General features: G+C 35.0%; 1 protein-coding gene across 3 annotated transcripts in view; it reads left to right on the top strand.

Annotated features, from left to right (window-relative positions):
- Nucleotides 1-25,599, top strand: part of capu (formin protein cappuccino) — a 138,274-nt gene that overhangs the window by 49,708 nt on the left and 62,967 nt on the right. For all 3 annotated transcript variants that reach the window (XM_074180207.1, XM_074180204.1, XM_074180205.1), the window contains exon 2: nt 989-1,171. In XM_074180207.1, coding sequence (XP_074036308.1) covers nt 989-1,171 — 183 coding nt within the window. The remainder of the gene's footprint in view (nt 1-988; nt 1,172-25,599) is intronic.

Here is a 25,599-nt window from a genome sequence, read left to right as displayed (position 1 = left end):
AGAGGAATCGGGCACCTGTCGGATATGCAGTTGGTTAGAACCTCGTCCACTAGATGGAATGACATTTTGTTGTTCGCCCCAACTTAGGAAGAGGGATGAAATACTCTGAAAGAATTCCGATTTTCATTTATGGAATATCATTGACTTTAGGTCGATGATGGCTACTATCTCGCACTGATAAGTCGCTAATGAGCCCGAAACCGGTCTGCAAGTGTGCCCGTTCCAAAATTGAAGATCGACTCTTTCAGTTGTATTGTTAGTTGCATTTGTGGGAGATTTTCTGTGAAGATTCCTGCACTGGCGCCAGTCGGATATAATCCAACGCCCTTCGTGGTATTAGCCAGGGGAGTAGTTGTTTTCTGATAGGCGTCAGTCCATTCATACCTACTGTGTAGGTATATTCGAAACTGGCTTGAACGTTTAAAGTTCATTTCTTTAGATTTGGAAAGCAAATAGCCTGTTTAAATGAATATTTTATACTCTCAACTATAAATTTTCAGTTATCACCTTAATATTCATCTATGGAGGCTGGTAAATCCGATATTATAATTTTATCTGAATTAATAGCTCTAACAGAAGTCCGCAGGTTCGCTGAATACATACCCGTTAATGATGGCACTCACAAAATAGAAATATATGTCATTATCGTAGTCATATTGAGATTTAAATTTCATCAGGAAAATCAATTTTTCATGAGAATAACACTAATACTCGTATTACTAGACAATAACATTTCTATCAGAACTTCAGTTTTCTTGGCAAGACCGTCGTGAATTGGATCGATTGGGTAGTTAAATTTTTTCTAATCTCTTGTTAGTTTTTCACTATATTCTCCTTCGTTAGACTCGAAATATTTTCACTCCTACATTATTTTTGGAAACAGCATTTACAGCCGATTGAACTCGAAGACGTGTCTGTGAATAATTATTCAGATGTTACACTTTACCTTTAATTTTTAGGTACTTCTTGATATCTTTTTTTCTTCTAGGTGTTCCTGATTATAAGAGGCATATGTCTGTGCCTCTAGATTTGACGAATGCTGTTCAAGAAAATGAAGTTTTGAAGAAAGTTGTATCACTAACACTTAGCAAAACAGATCTGGAAACAAAAGTCACGAAACCGAAATTTGTACCAGAAAAATTGGATTTTCAACTATACGAAAAATTTGAAGGTAACATATTTTTTATACTAAAAATTGCCATTTAGGAGCCTGAAATACAAAATAGTACTTCCTGTGCTTTGATTAGTAGGTACTTGAAGTAGTCCAGTCAGATTCACGAAAATTAGGTAGATGAGAAAATAGATTGTGAAGAGTGACACTATTGTGCACATAGATGCAGAAAAATCTCTTTCAGATGATGTACTGATGTATTTCTTTACGCAATTACTCCGCAATCGGTTATTGAAATTGAAAAAAGTAAATGGAATTTGAATACTTTTCATAAAACTCCTTTTCCTTAACAAAACAAAATTTGGCGTCCTCTTGGCGGCAAGTGATGTCACACTATTGACTTTATTATCAAAAAATACTGAAAGTGATTTCATTTTATCTTTCCCAGTTCGAAAGTTAAGAGAGGGTGACAATTGACGTCCGTACTGTATATGCAGGAAAACTAAATCTCTATAGAGCTGGCTGAAGGGAAATGAAAATAATATGCCTATGAGAAAATGTTTCATAAGTTGATAAGTTATACAAAAACATTGCTGATATTTTCTCGATATAGTGAATGTGATGCATAGAGAATATTTGTAGTTACCGCAGAAATGTTGAGAAGCAAAAAAGTGGTATATGTATAAAATGGCTAAAGGTCAAAACTTTGCTTCCATTTTTTGTATTCCTTCTTATTCTGCAAACGTTATTCACAATAATGATGACTACCAAGTAAAATTTGAATTTGATAACGGATCTACAATTAGTATTGTACCTACATTCTGAATGTAAATCTGGTATACGTAACAATAACTCGTCTTTAAAAATGGAATACAAGTATATAGGGGCTTTCTAATTCAAGAATTTTTTATTTGAAACTGAAATTATGAAAATAATATGGTTTATATGCATATAGAAGAAAATCATTGATGATACAAAATATTTTCTGAGAAAGAATGTTTTTTTCAGAAGAGAGTTGTTTTTGAAAATAAACAAACACCGTATTGTGTGGATAATTGAAAGTTTTTTGTCACGGACAAAACACAAGCACTATAGTAAAATCCTTGAGACACTATAAGAGCGGTGCCTGTGCGAAAGTAGTGTCTCACGTTTGGAGTGGAGAGTGGAGTGGAGATTAAATCCATTTGGAAAAAAGTTATCAGGAAGTTTATTTCACATGAACGCACTTCTCCAAATGAAAGAGTTCTTAAATAGTGAAGTTCGAGATGTGCTGAGCTGAATCTCAAAGATCAGTCACAGTCACCTCCCTTGAAAGTATCTATAGAAAATTTCATAAACTACATCTCACGATTTGATCTCCACAAAGTTTATTTGAGAAATATATCACGACATGTTTCGCTAACACGGTAGCTTCTTCAACAGTGATTTGAATACTACAAGTAGATTCTTACTCTAATATTCATATACCACAGGTATTCACAATTGGGACTACCTCCATCAAATTACCTCCACAATTCGTATATACCTGAGGTACCTCTTCAATTATGATTACCTGAAGCATATTACCTCACGTCTACATCAATAATAATTTTTTCTGGGTTTTTAAGGAAACAAGTTCAAGTCTTCAAATCCAGTTGGTCATTCATTAGAATGTTTGACTTTTTAAGTTTATTAATTTCCATTGCTTTCAAATGATTCTGTTTCAAACCTTTATATTCTAACTCTTCGTTAAATATATGACTTTTTTTCTGAAAGATTATTTGAATATGTGGAACTTGTTTTCTTATTTAGATAGCTCATATGATGTTCCTGGATTCGATTCCAAAATGTTATGTCAGTTTGACCAAAATATACCTTCGGACACTTCCCACACTTTAATTTATATACTCCTGATTTCTCGAATATGTATGTTTAGTCTTTATTATTTTTAACTAACTTTCCCAACGTATTACTTGTTCTATACGCAATTTTGATATCTCGTACACTCAAAAATGAAGGCACTTTTTTTTTGTTTGTCCAAAATACGTTAGAGCTCTATAATTTTAATTTTGATTATCTAACTTATCAATTGGAAAGTATTTTTTTATTGATTCAGCTTTAAACCCATTGTTTACTGCAATTTGCTCGATGATATTAATCAGAATCAGATTATTCAGAATCAATCAGAAAATCTCCAACCTTTGTTCGATGTTCCAAATAATCAAGGTTGATGTTCGTGTCTTCAATCAACCGAATGGCTCGTTTCTGGAAAGAAGGTCTGATCTCAGCTTTATAAAACATCGAAAGTTACTGAAGTGTGTACAGTTTTCTGGTTCGGAACAGTGTTTCAAGCTTTTGAGAAGCAGCCTTTGCAATTTCAGCGACATGATTGTGCCAAGACATATTGGTGTCCATTTTAACCCCCAACAAACTCATCGAAGACATTCCTTTTCATTAAATAAATAGACACGATAACACTGGTCTACAGTGGTTTTGTTGCCCTAGATATAACATTGATTTTGGGTGTATTTATACTCACAATTCATGAAATTATCAATGGTTTTGTAAGATTTGCTCTCGTTTTTTCTTAAATATTTATTTTCATTTTACATTACAAAAATTCGAAAACAAGAAACAAAATAACAGATATATTTATAATCTCAGTTTTATGGAAAAAAATATGATACTTTGGAGTAAATAGAGAGGGAAATTTCGGAAACATGTTATATTTCCATGAAACGCCTTTTAAGAGCTTTTCTGTTATAATTTTTCAGAGGACAATCTCTTTTTAAAGACCAGCAGTAATCGGCCATCATGTGACAATCCCATCGACCCTGATATCTTTCTTCCATTACTTTTAGATCCTGGTGGAACCGCTCTCCCTGCTCCTCACTATAATTTTCTACAAGTATATTTAAAACAATCTCCTTCCTTGTCCAAAGCTTTTACGAATTGCTTTATCATTCCTAACTTAATATGGAATGGTGGAAGTATAATTTTGTCTCTGCTCACCAACGGCTGGCTCTCTTATTACATTAGCTTTACCGACAGTTGAAGAATTTCTTTCTGGCCAAACATCTTGTTCCCAATAACGTTGCTTTGCTCTACTATCCCACATACAAATGAAGCAAGGGTATTTCGTGTATCCACTTTGTTGACCAAGTAAAAAATTACCCATTTTTAAATCTACACAGATCGACCATTGATGCTCCGAGTAATTGATTTTTTCTAAAACTAATTTGACATTTTCATATTCTCCTTTGAGTTTTGTAGAATGGGTAATTGGAATTGATGCAAATTTATTTCCATTATGCAGTAAGACGCATTTTAAACTCCTTTTACAGCTATCAATAAAAGGACGCCACTCAGTAGGTTTGTATTCTTTCAAACCCATGTCCAGAAGCACCTTCGCAAAATTATTACAGTATACCAAACCTTCATTTTCATCAAAAAATTGTAATAGCTCACTTTCTCGCGTTCTGTACGTTGTAATTGTAACTGTCGGTGCCAATAAATTTTTTTCTTTCAATCTTGAAACTAACAGTTCTGATCCTTGTTTTGATAAATTTAGATCACGTATTAAATCACTGAGTTCATTTTGAGAAAACAACTTTGGCGAAGATGTTTCACCCTCCCATTCACTTCCACTGGTAGACTGATTCGATTTCTGTGAATTTGGCAACATCATTATTTCTGAGGGCATGCGAATCACTTTTGAAACATAAATAGGCCGAGGCAGATTTTCACTGTGTAAAACACTACATTTTGTAGACTGTAAGTCTGGATATCATCTCCACGTTTGATTTCGATTAAAACCTTTAGCATCTACTACGCAAAAGTAACAATCATAGAAATGATTCTTAGACTCCATCCAGATCATAGGAATACCAAAGTCTAATCCAGAACGTTCTCCTTTTTTCCGCAACCGCAAAGACTCAACGCAAGACTTACAAACTTCATTAGGAACCCATGATTTATCTAATTTGTCCATTTTAAAACCGAAATATCCAGCATAAGTTCCTTAACAAAGTCTGTGATATTTCTTTTTTGTTTTTTTGATATATAAATAACACAAATATAACAGAATAAATCACTACTTGAATTGAAAGGGTTATATTTTTAGGAGTGATTAATTTTTGGGAAAGAAAGTTTTTGGCTTTCTACTACTCCATCTGATACAAAAAAAATGGATGAGAGAATCTTCCAAAGAAAGGAAGGAAGTAATCAATTTGATTACTTATTTGATTCTTATTTGATTCTTATTTGATTCCTCATGGCTGGGATTAAATCAAATAGGTGAATGAATGTCATTACGATGTCATCGATGACATAAGCAGATCAAGCTTATTCCGTGACATTCAAAATCGTAATTCATGAATGCAGTGTGTGTATTTTCTATAATGTTATCCAATTTGGTACTGAAGAGTCTAGGGCAAGTGTCTTAAGGCGAAACACCGGTGTATACCGGTTAGGGTGACAGTGTTCCATGTGAGTACAATTTATTACCATTCATTCAAAGTAGAACTCATGTGAATGATATCTGATTCTTATTCCTCAACAAATGTTTGATATACAAACTGAATAGAGAAAAGTATCTTCTGTATAATTCAGTGTTCATATAGAAGTATTTGTTTCGAAAGAAATTTTTTCTTTCGTGTAATTCAATGTTTATATGAAAGTAGCTGTTTCAGAAGGACTTTCTTTCAGTTTGTGTCTGAAAGTTACTTCTTTGCAGGATCTACACATCCATGTATAGCGTTACTTATTTTCAAATTGATTACTTCCTTCCTTTCTTTGGAAGATTCTCTCATCCATTTTTTTGTATCAGATGGAGTAGTAGAAAGCCAAAAACTTTCTTTCCCAACAATCACTACTATATTTGCACTTCCTTCGTTACAAACTCATGTTTACAAAGACAAGATAAATATATTAGAACGGACACTCAACAATTGAAACAAAATATTAACATATAACAACTTATCCAGATTTCCGTGTTAGTACTTCAATATTATCAAATAACTGAGTTCTCAGCTGTTTTGCAGAGCAAGGAGCCCGAGAAGTGGGGATCACGTGATGTTTGTACGCGCAAAGAAGTTGCGCAGAAGCCTAATCATGACTGAGAAAATACATATTTTTTTACTAACAAGCCGATTATTATTAAAAATACAAGATACGTAAAAATCATAAAAATAGAGCACATTCAGTACTTTCATAAATATATTCGTGATTTAGGCACTCGAAAACATAAAAATTTGCAAAAATATCCAGGGCAACACAAAAAAAAAATTTTGTAGAGCTGTGTGATAATTATACAATTTTAAGTACACGGTAGCTTTATCAGTTACTGTTAAATGTATTTCAATTGAAATTTATTTTTAAAATTCTATAACTATTATCATGGATAGTGTTATTAATTTTCGTCGAATAACGGGTCAAAGTATTCATAATCCCACGAAAGATGATTGGAAACGATGTTTTCTCACGTAATCTTATCGACCTTGATATTTTGTCTCGTTCAAAAATGAGAAGTGATGATTTTTGACATTCGCACTGTATAGAAACTTCAGATTTTTTTCTTCTATATCTCATCCTGTTATATTTATAATATTCGTGTTCTAACATCTGTTTTTTTACATTACAGGATTCATCTATATAACTTTGTCCATAGGAACAAGGTATCTTACGAATACTCTCTTTCGTTTTGTTCGTGTCGGAATAGTTCTCAATGTATTTGTCATTACTTTGAATCGTAGTGTTCATCCTATACAGTAGAATATGATTAAATGTGTGCTGGAAAAACAAATGTTTTCCTGGCTATAACCACGATGGACATTGAATTGTATCCGACAGTCATTAATCCAAGACTTAAGTGTCTGACGTTGGGAAATTGTTTTGTGTTTTGTTTTGAAATATTCATTTTCCGAATATGTCTGTATTCCTTACCGGCACAGTCATCGCAATGCTCGTATATGAGGTGGATCTACGATGGAATTTTTTAAGTGTCAGGCACACTGCTATTTGGGTTGGATCTTTCGTACACTGATGAAAGGTGATACCTCTGAACTGGTCTGTAGGAATCTACCCGACTAATTTCGATGAAAAACATTATTTTTTCGTTGTCGCCTCCAAAATAATTGCCATCAGCACTTGTGACAGCCCTAATTTCCATCCTCGAAATAATTCTCATCGATCTTTGGGATAAGATCTTTCAGCATTGTTCTTTCAAAGTTATCTATGTCACTATTTTGTCACAGGTTTGAAGGCAGTAGATTTTTGGAATTTCTTCCTGACGTTTCGCTGGCGGCGGCGGAACGTCAGACAAACTCGTCGGAGATAAACTCAGAATGTATGAACTTCTGAAGAAGCTAGCTACTTACGCCAGCAATACGTCAGGAAGAAATTCCAAAAATCGACGGCCTTCAAACTCAAATGAAAATAGTTGCCATGTTGCTTCTTCGACCTATTATTGCTAATAGGTTTTGTCGGGCAGATCTCGCCATAAATATTCTTTGCCGTTAATCTTTTGTCTAAGTTGACCCCCAAGTATCTAGCTTCGTTGTTATACGGAATCTCTTGTCCGTTGCAGATGACGTTTCCTTCCGGGTGTACCATCCTCCGGGAGAACAGTATTGCGTGACTCTTGTTAGGGTCTTCCACAGGTTGGCCCATTCCTCTAATCTATCTGTCTGTTGCTGCAAGTATCCAACGCTTTTCAACAACGGTGTTCGTCAACGATTACTTTTATATGGCCAAAGATTCTGGAAGAATTATGACATTCTTGTATGAGTAGAAGCTAATAATTTTGTATGAAAACCAGCGTTCAAGAATCACAAAAACCATTGTACTTGGATAAAATAAACAAGTTTGAAACGAGAAAATTGCAAGTTATCCTATCACGTCTTCGACTACTCTTCGTATACTCGCTTCACTCATGAATACCTCTCAACGGTAATAACCCTCCTACATGTGAAGTTTGTGACTGTGCCATAAGTGTTAAACATATTTTATCTAAGTGCGTATCTTACTCCAACAAGAGAGTCGAGTACGACATCCCCCCTTCAATTGAAGACCTATAAAGCTGCTGCACCGTATATGAAAATTTATTGTAAGAAATCAATGTACTATGAAATTTGAATTGTCGCTAATAACCCTCGAGGTTGATGCGACATTAAATAAATGTAATTAAAAAAAAAAGTTCGAAACGTCACATTATAAATCTTCTGACGTTTATCGGTAATTACCTCACCCACCTTTCAAGTGATGAGATATTTTATTTTACATGATAATATATACGTTAATACTCGTAACGACAGTGATGAATTACATCATTTCGTAGGTATAAGATATATTCAAACACGGTGTAATGAAAAGATTAACGTTTCAAATTTCGTAATCTTTACAAAAATACAAACATTTGCTATTTTGTTTGTTGAGTTGAGTTGTTTGTTGAGTTGATGAGTTTTGAAACAAACTTTTTTCAATCCAATTTACAATCTGTCCAAATCTATTGAACTATCATGTCTAGTACCTGTATGTCATGAAATACAAAACTATATGGCAAGTTTTTGGAATTCTTGTTATGGTATCAATACTTGGAGCATACTGAATCTCCATTAAATAACTATTCATTACCGATAGGCTCCTAAGATCCAGATAGTTTCCTTGGGCTTGCTGGGAGTATAGGTACCTGCCGGTGGTTCGCCTATGTGTTACTTCCACTTCCACTTCCTTAGGAGAATTCCTACTCGTCCCCCTTTTGATCAGCTCTATCGTGTTTTTTGGAGAGACCCGGTTGGTACTCGGTTTCAGGACGGAAAAAACCTGCCTAAAACCAAAATATAGTTTGAAACCGAACCTCTCCAACACGGTTGTGAATCTGTCGTCAACAGTGAAGGTTCATTATAGTTACGGTTGTATTTTCAGTGCTATGAGTACTAAAATGATTGATCTATCTTAAGAATAATTTTCAATGTTTACGTTTCAATGTGTGTATAACACGCATGGTTATCTTTCCACGCTGGCAACATAGAACATGAGTTTTTCTCCTCATAAAACAATGAAATAGTATATTTACTTTCATCTGTAAACTTGCGAATCATGACGCAAAACAATATGACTAACAAATAAAATACACCGTTTGAAATATGAGTGAACAATAATGACACATGTTTTATTTCATTACTAACAGTGAACGAATATCATATTGTGAAAATACTACAGGACATTCGAAACTCAATGGGCCATGAAAAGGTGGTATATACGATTCTTTTGATGTCTATAAACAACGCTTGAATCTACAATATGTAGCAGAGTGTTTCGGCTGGCTCCTGCTGGTGACTCTGTGCATTTGTATTTATTTCTTTCTTTTCGTAACCAAGTGTTGCGCATCCTTACACTTGGCTGCACTGATGATGGGCCAAAAGCCCGAAACACGTGTCTATGGTTTGCCACTTTCTTGAGTGCTATGTCCGATATTAACTTCTGTTTCTATATCAAAACACTAAATAACCTAGAATATTTTATCGAGTGTGAATGATAAACAAATCAAAAAAGAAACAATTAGTGGACATAACACTCCAAAAGGGGGGGGGCAAACACCGCGGACACGTGTTTCTGGCTATTGGCCTCATCTGCGCCAAGTGTATAGGTGGGTAACACTTGTTTGCCGAAAGCAGGAAACAACACATATGCACGGAGTCAACAACAGGAGCCAACCGCACATTTGTGGTTCCAGTTAGAAGACCTAGAATTTCCAGGCTACATCTAACATGACCACGTAGGCAGCTATAGCTACCTGCGTGACATCCGGGTCCAGGATATAAATATAGATAAAGAAGATTTTATCGATTGTGTATGATATACAAATCAAAAAAGAAACAATTAGTGGACATAACACTCCAAAAAGGGGGGACAAACTGCGGACACGTGTATCTGGCTATTGGCCTCATTAGCGCGGTGCAGCCAAGTGTAAAGGTGGCCGAAAGCAGGAAACAACACATATGCACGGAGTCAACAACAGGAGCCAACCGCTCCTGTTGTGGTACCAGTTAGAAGACTTAGAATTCCCAGGCTACATCTAACATGACCACGTAGGCAGCTATAGCTACCTGCTATATATATATATATATATATATATATATATATATATATATATATATATATATATATATATATATACATATATATATATATATATATATATATATATATATATATATATATATATATATATATATATATATATATTTGAGTGTTCTGTCCACAAATTTTCCTTTTTGATTTATACTCACACTCACATACACACTCAATTACATCTTTATCTCTGCATACATATATATTTTTCTTGATGCAACTAATTTTTTTTTCTATTCGATTATCTGCGAGCGCTTTTGACTGCTGATCGTGCTGTCATCCTCTAGACACTATTCTATCTCTAGATAGAATTCTATCTCTAGATAGAATAGTGCCTAGAAGATGACAACACGACCAGCTGTCGAAAGCGCTAGCAGATAATCGAATAGAAGTCATAGAGCTTCAAATCCTTTTTGTAACTTATAATAGTAAATTATATATATATATATATATATATATATATATATATATATATATATATATATATATATATATATCGTCAGATCATGTTATGGATTATGAAAATACAAAAAGTTTAACAGCTGAAAGTAATAAAGTCAAAAGGCTTTTTCTAGAAATAGTTCACACAAGTAAAAATAAAAATAATAATAATATATATTCAGGGTGTCCCATATAAAACTCCGCGGACAAATATCTGAGAAATGAGAGAGAATATGAGAATATGAATCTATCACTCATGATTTCATTGTCTGTTCAATTTTATCTAGTTGCGTATTTCTGTACAAATTGAAAAAATGTTTCAAATTACCAAAAATTATGTTACTTTGACCATAACTCGACTAACATGATGATAACGAAATCAAGTGGTGATAACAAGAATCATTTTAGTAAGTCTTCGAACTGCTTCCCTTCTCGTAGAATACACATATTGCGTCTTTTTAGTAATTCCCAATTCGTGACAGCTAAAAGCGTCTCTCGCGTTGAAGAACCACAAACATTTGTGATACTATTTTTCAAATCCTCTACATTTTGTGGACTTCACATATTCCACGTATTCCATTATTATGTGGAGATGCCCTATCTTGTTGAAACCATATATTCAGTCGAGTTTGTATTGATAAATTCTCCAACATATGTTGTAGAAAAACCAAGTACCTCTCCCCATTGAGAATCCCTTCGAAAAAATGAGGTCCTATCAAATAACCATCAATGATTCCGCACCAAACATCAACCCCCACACAGACTGAAATCTCGTTTCTTGTATCCAATGAGGTTTACAACCATGCAATAAAGTTAAATCTTCTATCAGCATCTCCTGAATATGGGAATATATTTCATGAAACATGAAGATTATTACCTGGATGTAGTCCTTGAATCAAATGAATTTTGTATGGATGGAATTTGTTTTTTGACAAAATACGTTGTATTGACGATTTCGAAATGTTACAATGCATTGCTACTTGTCTGGTAGAACTATATGGTTCCAACACCATTTAACCTAGCACTGCAACACTGTGATTCTCATCAGTAGCCGTTTTTGTTTTTTTTTCGCTCCCGTTCATTAAAACATCCATTTCGTGCCAAACATTTGGTTAAGCCAGTGAATGTTTAGTCTGACGGTAATTTTCTGTCAGGATACCGATTAGCGTACATTCTCACTGCATTTTTTGAATTCCTTCTTGCTTCGCCATAAATACATATCATATCCAACTTTTCTGCATTTTAAAATTGAACCATTCTTCAATTTTACGAAAAACCAACACAAAACTGAATACACTTTCGTCAAATCTGACAGGTCTTCTGATAGATCGATAAATACATCATTGCATTTATGTTGACTTATTCATGGCACTCTTTATAATACCCTATAAAATTGCCTTTTTTCATCAGTATTCAAGGAAAACTCTCGAGGAGAGTTGTTTTTGGTAATTTGCTACCAATTTAGACGTTGCTCGGTAGGAGCCAAGAACTTCCAACGCCGCTTGACTGTCCGAGAATATTTTTATTGACGGTTGGATTTATCCAATCTCTCCGCACACAATTCAATAGCGCGAATTTCCGCTTGAAATATGGCCGCATAAGTTCCTAGGCAGGTAGATATCTGAGGGGAGTAGATTTGAGATCCATTTTTTACTATGAACAAATCAAAATTAAGAAGTTTAGTTAATATGATAAGGGTTTCAAATGGAATCAACTTCTGTACTTAGCGTAATATATTCTGTTTATTTCATGAAAGGGTGTAGGACTGGCTTTGGCCCCTTGATTGAACATTTTCTGCTTCCAAGAGGGGGGGGGGCGTGTCTTCTGGCAGGATTTGCAACTGCACCGATTATATCTAATGCAGTCCGAAAAAGTGCTGTCTTGTATTGGATGAATGCAATGATTTCTGACTCTGATATCTGATTCTTATATCAATTGTAATTGAATTAAAAAATATATATAAAAATTCAGTATTTTTTCATGTACTCATCAGTATCAATATATATAATTTATGTTATAAAATGGATTAGGAGCGTTGAAAATAAATTTCTGTTTGTTTTATCTGATAATCAACTGAGTAAATACACTATTTGAATGTTATGAGTTTTTTTATCACGATCAACATTTATGAAACTCAGTTTTATTCAATTTGATCTTGAATTCATCGACGAAAATGTATATTTTAGTGAATAGTGCAATGCGAAGAGTATATGTATGTGTATATTGTAATGAAAGTAGTCATGCTATCAGGTGATACAAACTGAAGAGCTGTCTCGATTTGGTATGGAATCTCGATTTTACAGGAAGTTACAGTAACTAGTAGGATGATTCAAACTCATACATTCAATTACTTATCAGGATCTCCTTTTATCGTCACTTTGGTGAGCAATGTAAAGAGAAAAACTTTTTTGTTTATTCAGAGAGTATGGTTAACCAGTTGTAGCCCCCTTATGAACGACAACCCTCGAAAGTCAAAACTTGTACGATCTAAGAATCACGGAAGTGTTACCTTTCAACATGCGATTCTTAGCACTGGTGAAACAGGTGTATTTTAAGTATTTCATGAAGTTACTCCAATCATATGATGACTTTGTCTTATCATTACCATTTGTTTCATTCAGATGAAGGAGATCAGAATGGGTGTTCTGTTCGGGCAACGACCGTTCTACAGTCGCCATAATCGTCCTACCGAGAGGACTATTAGCAACGTGGTGGATAAATATGAGTCCACTGGTTCAGTAAACGATTGCCCAATACCTGCACGTCGACGAAACGCAAGATCTTTCAAAATCGCTGCTGTCTGTGAAAGTGTGCAGGAGAATCCCAAGCAGTCGATTTCGCGTCGCTCACAAGAACTCGGCCTTTCACATACCACAACTTTTTTCGGTTTATGTGAATATCAGCAGTCATAGTCGACCAACTACATTAATTTACAATCTGCGCCAAATACACCATAAGTACAGTTTGACAAATCTAAAAAAAAGACTTAGGAATTCTCTCTCTCCTTCTTGCTCTTACCGTCTGTTAACGAACGCACATCTAGTAGGCAGTACCAAATAAAAATTATGAAAGGTCTTCCTACATTCGAAAAGTTGTAACAGGTTCTGTGCCAAAAAGTTCGTAAGTTCTTCAGTAAATGGTACTGTAAATGAAGCATTGCGATCGTAAATAATAAAAATGTTAATAGTTGTTGGTTCACAGATGGATCAAGAACACCTTCCGGTTCTGGTGCAGATGTTTTCAGTAGCAGACCCATGTAAGAGATATCAACCTGCCTAGGAACATATGCGACTGTATTTCAAACGAAAATTTACGTCATTGAATTGTTTGCGGAGAGATTGGAAGAATTCAACCTCATACAGAAGTCAATACAAAAATTCTCGAACGACTGTTCGAGAAGCGGCATTGGAAGCTCTTAGCTCCTACCAAATTGGTAACAAATTGTCAAAAAGGACTCTCCTCGATAGGAAGACTTAACAGATTGTCTCTGGTCTCGATTCCTGGCCATACTGGCCTGGAAGTCAATGAAGCTGCTGACTCCTTTACAAAGGAAGGTGCTGCAAGCAGCTTCATCGGACCAGAACCTGTCATTGGCATCGATTTAGGCGTTGGATTAGGATTTATGGACTTCTGGCAGAATCTTCCAGGATTGGCTCACTCCAAGGCGTTTATCCACTTTTTGAAGCTTGATACCAAACAGTTGTTGGACTACAGTAGGGATGAACTACGATGTCTAACAGGCCTTCTTTACAGGTCACTGTCATTTGAATCATCATATGCAGATATTCGGACTGTCGGAAGACAATGTGTGTTGCCTCTGTTTGAAGATTATGAAACAGCAGAGCACATACTTTGTGCCTGCCCCTCTGGGGACCGAATCAGGTTTTTAGAGTTCGGCATAGCCGTACTCTTACCATCTGACCTGAAAGACCACTCACCATACAAACTAATCGGCTTCGTTAAGAAGCTGGATTTATTTGGTCGAGTGTGAATAGGTGTGAGCCACAATAAACCCTTGCAGGTTGCGGTGGAGGATCGAATAGACCCACTCACTTTTGACCTAACCTAACCTAACCTCAACATGAAAACAAATGAGATATGGGTTCTTCACGAAAGAATATTCAATAATATTCAACTCGCCAATCAGCTTTTCACATAGAAAGAAAAAGTCTATTTCATTTAGTGAATCTAGTACCGGTAATATCAATAAATACTATATCATTGATTTTTTGGTCAAGTCCTATGAATATTGATCAAAATTTTTATTGACATTTTTATTAACTCCTGATTTAGATTCGATGGAAGATGGAGCTTCAAATTCAACAATAGATCGGAGTTCTACATATTGGAAGATCTTTCAAAGTCCGCATTAAAAACATAGTAATTGTTTCAGTATTCTGCAATATCTTGTAAAACAGAAATTGAATTTTAACGGTAGAAATATTTCTGAGTAATTGATAAAGCAGTTAGTTTAGAGTAACGGATTAGAGTTCAATCAATAGATTAGATAATTTTGAACTTAAGCTTCATTCAGTTCTCATCAGGAAGCAATAAATAGTCTGTTTCCCTTTTATCAAATTTTCATGACAACATATTTTAATACTGTTATGAATAATGAAAATTGTTACGGAATTATCTGATAATCATCTGATCGAATAAAGCAATAAAACTAAAACCTATACTTCACTTTCTGGCCGCCATAAACTCATAAATTCGACATATAAAAGTTACTGTCGTAATTGAAAAATATTATGAAATGAAATCCATCACTCAGGTGTAAATTTCACAACAAAGGAAATGATCCAGACCGGATATTCACATCAGAATGTGTGAAATCAATGAAAAATGTTTCGAAACCTATACATAACTCACATATGGGATGTGAGAAACATAAAATTGAATTAAAGAGAATTGAAACTTTCTATGTTTTTTACCACTTTTATTTTTGCAGTTTCGTCCTATAAGGACATTTTCAAATGTATACATTAAAGTAATAATGATTGATTACATTAGCCCATATATAGCACCCCTGTAGGTAATAATAGAGGTACTTGGCTTGATTGACACCTTATGCTAATTTGAAAACCGGTGAGTAAACTAAATCGATTTTATCATTTAACAGGTTGCACCCGCAATGTTTATGCTTGTGAATTTCCAAGGATTCTAAATAATTGAGTTTGCAACCCTTCCTTGCATAGTGCAAAATTTCCGTATCGTTTAGATTGGGAAACTGTTGTGTGCCAGGTCATGGTTTGAAAACGTCGAATCATTCTTTCCTCTTTTGTTAATTCGCTTTTCTTCATTATGATCTCCTACCATGTAGTAACGGCTACATCCATCAATTTATTATTTCTGAAATTAACTAAAATTAAGATATCAACTGAAGAACGACCGAACAGTACTTACAGTTTTCACTAATAGGACGAAGTGATTCAGAAGGAAGGTTTTATGAATAATCCATTATTGTTTTGTTTAAATTGATTTGAATTTGACGATGCTATCCGCTAGTTTACGATGGGGACTATTTATATTTCGGGATCTGGCAACACTATACTAAAACCAATAATGATTGAGAGTAGAAATAAGCCCAGTTGACAGCAAATCGGGGGCGTGCTTATTAATTTTTGAGAGGGTTAAGAATGAAAGAAAAATCCTTTGTACAATTAGTTAAAATATTCATACACATTTTTTATTTATTTCATTAAAACTTTGCAATATCGTAATTTACCTAATCGTTGTAGTCATTAGGTGGGCCTTATGAAAACGGAGTAATAATCGTGGTAATTATAGTAGGTACCAAATAAATTAACAATATTAATAAAAAACACAATATATATATATATATATATATATATATATATATATATATATATATATATATACATAGATATAGATTATTGTCGAGTGTGTATGATATACATCAAAAGGGGGAAATTCGTGGACAGAACACTCAAGAAATATGGAGGCAAACCGCGGACACGTGTTTCTGGCTATTGGCCTCATCAGCGCGGTGCAGCCAATTGCAAAGATGTACAACAACTGGTTACCAAAAATGAAAAAACATCACATATGCACGGTGTCACCAACAGGAGCTAACCGCACATTTGTGGTTTCAATTAGAAGACCCAGCATTCCCAGGCATCATCTAACATCACCAAGTAGGCAGCTATAGCTACCTGCGTGACTTCCGGGTCCAGGATATAAATACATAGATATAGATTATTGTCGAGTGTGTATGATAGCTACCGCTATCATCGAAGTGAATTATGATTGGTTCAATATTGTGTTCAATACGGTTGTCTACGTCCCACATTTTTTGCTCCTCTTTTAAAACATGCTGCATGCATTTCTTCCAGTCTTCTGCAGAAACAGTTCGAATAGCTTCTTGTAAGTGATGTTGCACGTCCACTAATTTAAATGTTCTGTTTTCTCGTGCCACATATCCTTTTACTTGCGCCCAGATCAATTCTATTGGGTTTAATTCGCAGTGGTATGGTGGTAACCTTAAATCTGTAATTCCACGACTTAACGCCATTTCATCCACTGTGGATTTTTTATATTTGTTTGTGTGTGATTTTGTTAGCTGAAGTAGTTCTGCCTTTAAACTATCTTTGTTATATTGGATGTTCTTATTAATCAACCATTCTTGAATTGCTGCTTTTTTCCATGATTGTTTCGGTAATGGTTCTAAATGTCGACTATGGTATGGGGCATTGTCCATGATGATGACAGACCCAGGTTCCACAAGTTGAATGATGCCTTCAAACCATTTTTCAAACACCTCCGCATTCATCTCTTCATGATAGTCGCCTGTTTTCTTAGATTTGAATATTAATTCACCATTTGGTAAAAATCCACTGTCGCTTCCTATATGCGTAACTATCAGACGACTACCTTTTCCAGATGGCTGTTTTAACCCAACTGACAAACCTTCAATAAAGGCTTGTCGTGCACTTGTTATATTACCATCCTGCCATACTTTTTTGACCGTATGTCCTTGGTTAACCCATGTCTCGTCCATGAAGTACAATTTTTTTTGAGCTTCCGAAATTCGTCAATTTTTCTTAGATAGTTTCTTCTCCATGATATTATTTCTTGACATTCAATGAGAATGCTTTTCCTGTCAACTTTTCCGTACGTAAATTTCATTTCGTGTACAAGTTTCCGAAAAGTTTCTTTACCCATTTTTGGGACCAATTCATGATCGCTAAGTGCCTCCAGAACTGTTTGTAGTGTGGGCAGCTCATTTCTGAAAAAGAAACTGTGAATAGTTCTGCGTATACTGGTTTTGGCTTCTTCATCAACTGTGATTTTTTTTCGTCCGCCACTAGTTTTTGGCGTTTGTACGTCCCCATGAATTTCTGCTTCTCTTAGTATTTTGTAAATCGATGATTTTGGTACACCGGTATAATCAGAGCACATATCAGCTAATTTATCTTTTGTAATTGTGGAACTTAATGATGTAGAAATGCCCAGTTAGTTATTCGGAGGTACACACGTAGAATTACAGCACATATGCACAAAGTCATCTTTTGGTGGCTGATGATCTCTTTCAAGACAGTGAAATACTCGCAGTACAATTTGTTTTTCTCTTACTGACCGAGACTCCGACCGTTTTACCTTTTTCGATGTGGAAGGCCCGACCATGTCTCCCATTTTTTGAGTAGTTTGAGAACGGTGTAGAAATATAATTATGTAACGCTTAAACACTTATTAGCACTATTATTTTCACCAATTGTTATCACAACACGTCGATTGCTGACTAACTTAACTGTAAAACGTACAATTCACGCTGTATAATTCACAAACCAATGATACGCTCATGGCTGCAAGTACATTAGTGAGGACTGCAACGATGAGATGCACTATACAGAAAATAATGAATTTTAACTGATCAGTAATCAGGAAATGTATAAGTATTACTCATTACAAGCTCATTACTGATTTTTGTCATAAATAATACCTTTTAATCGTACTAGTATTGTGTATTATCTATAATTTGCCACAACCTACAACTCTACTGCTCACTATATTTTGATTCTGCTATAAACTGGTAACGTAAAATTTAGATATGACAACGCGCTTTACTCTCAATCATTATTGGTTTTACTAGAGTGTCTTCACAAAATGAGTGGGCATACTTGGAGACTGGCCGTAAATCAAATTATCTAAAAGAACAACTCATTCAGGACACTCTCAAATTACCTACATTGTAGGTTAATGGACCGACACCTATCAGAAAACAACTACTTGTCTGGCTAATACCCCGAAGGGCGTTGGATTATATCTGATACTCTGAAAGAAATACGATTTTCAATCATGGGAAATCGTCGACTTCATGTTGATGATAGACACTATATTGCACTGACGAGTGGCCAAACAGCTCGAAACGTGGATTATCTCAATAAGAATGTGTCAATGAACTCAGTTCTTCATATGGCAATAAAGCACCATCAACATCCACAGTATATCGCTGGTATAGTGAATTCAATCGTGGTCATAGTTTGATCGGCGATGAATTCCGTGAAGGTCGTTCAAAATCGGTTGTTGCGCCACAATACATCGATGCTGTGCGTGAACTGATGATGCAAAAAACTTGTATGTGACATATTGTGGAATATGTCCTTGCACATTAGTTCCACTTCCATACATTCAATTTTGCATGAACACTTGGTTGTGAAAAATGTTGTCCTTGGATACCCCATTATTTATCAATCGTTCAAAAAAAAAAGCTAGCATCAAGTGGTGTGAGCAAATGATTAAAAAGTTTGACCGTGGTGCTTCAATAGACGGATATACAATCGTGACAGGTGACGAATCATGGATATATGCGTATGAGTCGGAAACAGAACAGCAATCGACCGTGTGGGTATTGCAAGACGAGCTAATTCGTGAAAGAAGCACATCGAAGCAAATGTTCGCCTGTTTCTTTGGGCGAATGGGTCATGTGGCGACTGTTCCGCTCGAGCAGCGTAGAATTATCAATTCTTAGTGGTACAGGACCATTTGTTTGCCGAGAGTCTTCGGAGAAATTTGTAAAACTAACCGCCGAAGACGAATCGTTCTCCATCATGACAATGCGAGCTCTCACATATCTCGTCAAACAGGTGATTTTCTGAGCAGTCAAAATATCGAATTTATGACTCATCCCTCGAACAGTCCTGATTTAGCACCCAATGACTCCTTCTTGTTCCCGATTATCAAATATAAACTGCATGGTCAACGATTTACGATCGCCAAAGGAGCAGTTGAATCGTTCAAAAACCATGTTTTGTAGGTGTCTCAAGAGGAATGGGAAAACTTCTTTGATAAATGGTTTGAACGAATGCAACAGTATATTGATCATCAAGAGGAATATTTCGAGAAATAATAAAGCTATTTTCATTAAAAGATGTTATTATTTGCTTTACCCGACATGTAAATAGTACGCCTTTATTAATAATTTCGATATGAGAAATTTAAAAATGTAAAATATGGAAATCTATTTTTCACCACATCTCTCCATTATTAGGTAACGTCGGAGTACTGTTATTTAAAAACAACATTCCGTCAGCATCAACAATGTGTGCTTGGGATTCGATGTAGTCGACGAAGGCCATTTTTTTCCTGGTCCCAATTGGCGAAGGTTTTACCGGTGAGAAAGATGGGCGTTGTTGTGGAGAAGAATCGGACCTCGCCTGTTGACCAGAGCCGGCTGCTGCTGACGCAATTTTTGGTACATCTCGTCGATTTCCTCACAATTGGACTCTGCTGTGATGATTTGGTCCGGTTGCAGAAAGTTATGGTTAATCATACTGACCACCATACAGTAATCATAGTGTTTTTCTGGTGGGTTTACATTTTGAGAAGTGCCTGGGGTGGCTCTTCGGTGTCGAACCACTGTTCTTAACGTGTCTTGTTGTCAAAGATGACCCACATTTCACCACACGTAACGATCCGATTCAAAAGCAAAGAAGAACAGACCTAGAACTGCATGGAAGCTGATGCTCAGTTCTTTCGCCATCCCAGGCACCGTTTGTGATGGATCGGTCCCCACCAGGCTCCTCGAATCCTCCTCCTGAATTACTGTAGGTCGACCACTTCGGAGCTCATCTTCGAGGTTAAAATCTCCGGAACGAAAGTTCGAAAACCAACGTCGAACAGTGCGTTCATTAACCCTATCATTGCCAAATGCCTGGTTAGTTTTCGGTATGTTTCGGTAGCGCTTTGATTCAATTTGAAATAAATAAAAAAAATAATAAATATAAGCAGTATATAAGTTACAAACTTCTTTATCGATTAATATTCAGGGTGTTAATTAAGTATGTACCATTCATTCAACAGACGATTCTTTAGGTAATTTTAAGAAGAAATGTTTATATAAACATGGGTCCGCAAATCCTTCGTTCTCAAAATACAGGGTGTTAAAATAAAAATAAAAAAAAGTTATTCGTAAATATCTTAATTATCCTTCATCTGATTTTGTTGTAATTTGGCAATGGAATTTATGACATTAAGAAGTCCAGTGGCGTCTAGAGCGGGATTTGAATGAATATTTTTGACTTAAAAATGTACGCCACTGACTTTTGTGCAATTTTTATTATTTCTCTGGATCAAGCTATTAAAATACAACTTTTTTGTCTCTTGAATTTTTTTTGTATCTTGCTTAGTTTTTATGAAAAAAAAGTCGACCTAATTGCATATCCCTGGACCTCACAAGGAATAATGTGGGGAATTAAATGTTTCTTATGGAAATTATTATTTTTACAATTTTTCATTACTAATTATGTAACAATAACAACAAATATTGAATAACACTAACATCTAGACTAACGAATTGCACTAAATTAAGTGTTGGAAATGGCCTCCTTCGGCTTCAATACAACCGTCTAGCCGCCGCATCATTGAATTTCGCACTCTTCTGAAAATACCATAAATAATAATCAAGGGTTGCCTTGGAAAATGATTGCAGCATTCAATAAACAACTCGACAGTTGTCAACTTTATAAGCTTTTAATTTCTAATTGTTATAAAAAGTGTGTTTAGTGGTTATTTTTCGAACCATTTTTGTAAAACATGGTTCAATTTACTAACAGTGAAATGACAGATATGCATTTCTGTTATGGAATGGCTCACGGAAACTCTAATGCTGCAAGACGCATTTACCATGAAAGATTTCCTCAGAGTATACCGCCTGATAGAAGAACTTTTGTACGTCTCCATGCACGACTTTCTGAAACAGGCAGCTTTAAAAGATCGACGGTTGTCATTGGGAGGCCTGCAACGGTACGAACAGTTCAAATTGAAGAAGCTATTTCAAATGAGATTGAAGTAAATTCTCATACCATTACTCGGAAAATAGCTGAAGAACTGAATATTACCCATGTCACAGTGTGGCAGATTTTAAGAGCCCAGCAGCTATATCCCTATCACATGCAACGTATTCAAGCTTTATTGCCCAGATATTTTCCTGTAAGACTAGCTTTTTCTAATTGGTTACGCGGTGAAATAAGAAGAAATCCAGGTTTCCTAAGTCGAATATTGTTTACAGATGAAGCTTGTTTTTCTCGCAATTCAATTATAAACTTCCACAACAATCACATTTGGACCGAAAAAAATCCACACGCCTTGATAGAAAATAATTTTCTAGTTTTCTTTCAATATTTGGGTTGGAATTGTCGGTGACCATCTCATTGGGCCTCACTTCATTCCACCTAGATTAATTTTAATTTTACCTGGACTTTTAGAAGAAATTCCAGTCATGGAAAGATTCCGTATGTGGTACATGCACGATGGTGCTCCACCACACTTTAGTGTAGTGGCACGGCAATTTTTGGATGAAAATTATCATAATCGCTGGATTGGGAGAGCAGGTCCACACCCATGGCCACCTCGCTCGCCCGAAATGAATCCCTCAGATTATTTTCTCTGGGACACCTTATAGCGTTGGTATACAAAACTGCTATTCAAAGTGAAGACGATTAACGGAATAAAATCATTAATTCATGTGACACAATAAAAATACGCCAGGTATATTCAGAAGAGTGTGAAATTCAATGATGCGGCGGCTAGATGGTTGTATTGAAGCCGAAGGAGGCCATTTCCAACACTTAATTTAGTGCAATTTGTTGGTCTAGATGTTAACGTTATTTAATATTATTTGTTATTGTTACATAATTAGTAATGAGAAATTGTAAAAATAATAATTTACAAAAGAAACATTAGATTCCCCATATTATTCCTTGTGAGGTCCAGGAAATTTATGGTACATTCCTAAGTAACACCCTGTATACGACACAGTGGACAAAAACACATGACATTGAAACTGACAGAAGTTTTGAAGCAACCAATAAAATATTGATTTCACAAACGTTATTTCCAAAAGTGTTTCGCTATCACAGTAGTCTCAGAATAAATCAGAAAAATAAAATATTAGTTTTGCTGAATCTCGTAATTCTGGTAATTATGGGAGTATTCATGTCATACAGTTTATTTCTCAACATTCATATTTATTTGAAATAATACATATCAACAAGCCCATCAGTTCTTGGTAAATATTTTAAAAACTTCATATTCTCACATTAAATAACCACTCGAAAGATAATCTTATCTAACATATCAGGGCAATTGATCACATTGTCGAGAACTTTAGTACATGAGAGATACATATTTTTCTAATTAACTTCGACGAAAAATGATATGCAACAATTTTCAAGAAAGGCTGAAATTCGAATTACTCCTGAATGTTTGTCAAAACATGGTTTTGTGAACAGATCAGTAAAAGTCAATTTTGAATCGTGTGTACTCAACTTGTAATTATGTAACACTTTTCTGATTGAATTTTCCTGATTTCAAAGTTATTACCAGTGATACTAAGGGGGGATTTATGACAACGATACTATTAAAATTAATGTTGAATTCTATGTAGATACAGTTCTTATCCAACGTTATTGAAACGGTTAATAACGGTAATTTTCAGAAAGAGACGGACGCCTGGACGGATGGACATCGATACCTGTTGGGCCTACTAAAAAAAGGTAGTTGGTGACTGAATCGAATATTTTTTCCATTCAGTAGAGCCTTTGCTCGGTGGATACTTGAAAGCTACCAGTTTTTGCACGATTTGAAACATTGAGATGCCAAAAGTTTTTCAATTCTCTTGATTTTAACTAAAGTTCCCCTATTTTAATCTTCCACAAACCCTTATCTTCGTAACAAGATGGCACGTATAGATGGTATGGGATCTGTTTGCTCAGAACACCAGTCGATATGTATGCGGGTTTCTTTCTCCTGTTGTGTTCTGTGTGTGCTGATCTTTAGTCATTGTTCCATGTCATCTCGATTTTTATCTCTTTATATGTTTTTGATAGTTGATCCTCATTCATTCCTTTCGCATTTTCTTTTTAAGTCGTTTTCATGTATCGTTTGAATGTTTTAATGTTAATGAGTGGGTATAAAAGCCGCCTACAATTCACTGAGAAATATGATTTTATAAATTTCTCCGTTTTTTCACTTCCTTAAAAATATTTTTTTCATCATTATTGAATTGTCATTGTGACCATTTTGTTTTATTGTTGACAATTTTCTTTTCTCCATAAAATATTTCCTTCCCCATGTAAGTATTTTATACTTTGTATATCAACTATTGTTATATGGTTCTTCTTTTATTGTAGAATTTTAAATAATCGGCTGATAATGAACCTATATAGGTTCGAAACATGTACTGATTGATGGTTTTACCGTTCTAACACCTGATGGTGATATTATATTGTGGAGACGACTTCTACCAAAGGTTGAGATGTGAGTTTATAATCGATCTGTTTAAAAAAATCTGTTTAAAATCAGTTTTTCCGTTAATCAGCTGTCGCCGCCATACGAACGACAACTCTCAGAAGTTGAGAAACTTGTGCGAGCTAAGGACTAACGAGGTCTTACCTTTTAAAGTGTGATTTCTAACACGATGTAGGAATTTTTTGTTCTATTTATGAAAAAGTATAAAATATAACATACACTGCATGGGCTGAAAAGTCTCGCACCTAGCACATAGATGGCGCTAGTCTTATTGCATTCACTGCTTTTTCAGTTAGTACTAACCTTCAAAAAAAAGCTGTTGAAATTTTATGATATTCAACTCATCAGTTTATGAGTTATTATGCTGAGAGTGACACTAACTTTTGTTATTTTCAAAACAATGGAACAAAAACAATTTCGTATTTTAATTTTACACAGCTTCTTGATGGAAAAAATACCGTTCAAGCGAAACAATAGCTCGAAAAGTTTTATAAGGACTCCGCTCCAAGAAACAACAGTTGAACGTTGGTTTGCTGACTTCAAACGTGGTCGTAGAGACACCGATGATGCAGAACGCAGTAGACGTCCAAATGATACAATAACACTATACTAAAACCGATAATGATTGAGAGTAGAAGTAAGCCCAGTTGACAGCAAATCGGGGGCGTGCTTATTAATTTTTGAGAGGGTTAAGAATGAATGAAAAATTCTTAGTACAATTAGTTAAAATATTCATACACCTTTTTTATTTATTTCATTAAAACTTTTCAATATCGTAATTTACCTAATCGTTGTAGTCATTAGGTGGGCCTTATGAAAATGGAGTAATAATCGTGGTAATTATAGTAGGTACCAAATAAATTAACAATATTAATAAAAAACACAATATATATATATATATATATATATATATATATATATATATATATATATATATATATATATATATATATATATATATATATATAAATAGATAAGTACTCTTTGATCATTCCCATATTGATTTCAATTTAAGAGCCACCGGTATACAGCTGTTTCAGCCTATTGGGCATCGTCAGTACCGGGCAGGCGGTCCTCGATTGAAGACAAAATGAGAAAAAACCAAGAAAGTACTTGATAAAAATAGCTGCGTAAACGCAAGCGAAACATAAGTAGAACCACCTATT

This window comes from Leptinotarsa decemlineata, unplaced genomic scaffold, assembly GCF_025532065.1.
Source record: "Leptinotarsa decemlineata unplaced genomic scaffold, Ldec_3_MD MMD2_tig00026294_RagTag_RagTag, whole genome shotgun sequence".
NCBI lineage: Eukaryota > Metazoa > Arthropoda > Insecta > Coleoptera > Chrysomelidae > Leptinotarsa > Leptinotarsa decemlineata.
Note: the sequence above shows the minus strand (reverse complement) of the source record. Positions and strands in the feature narration are given on the sequence as shown.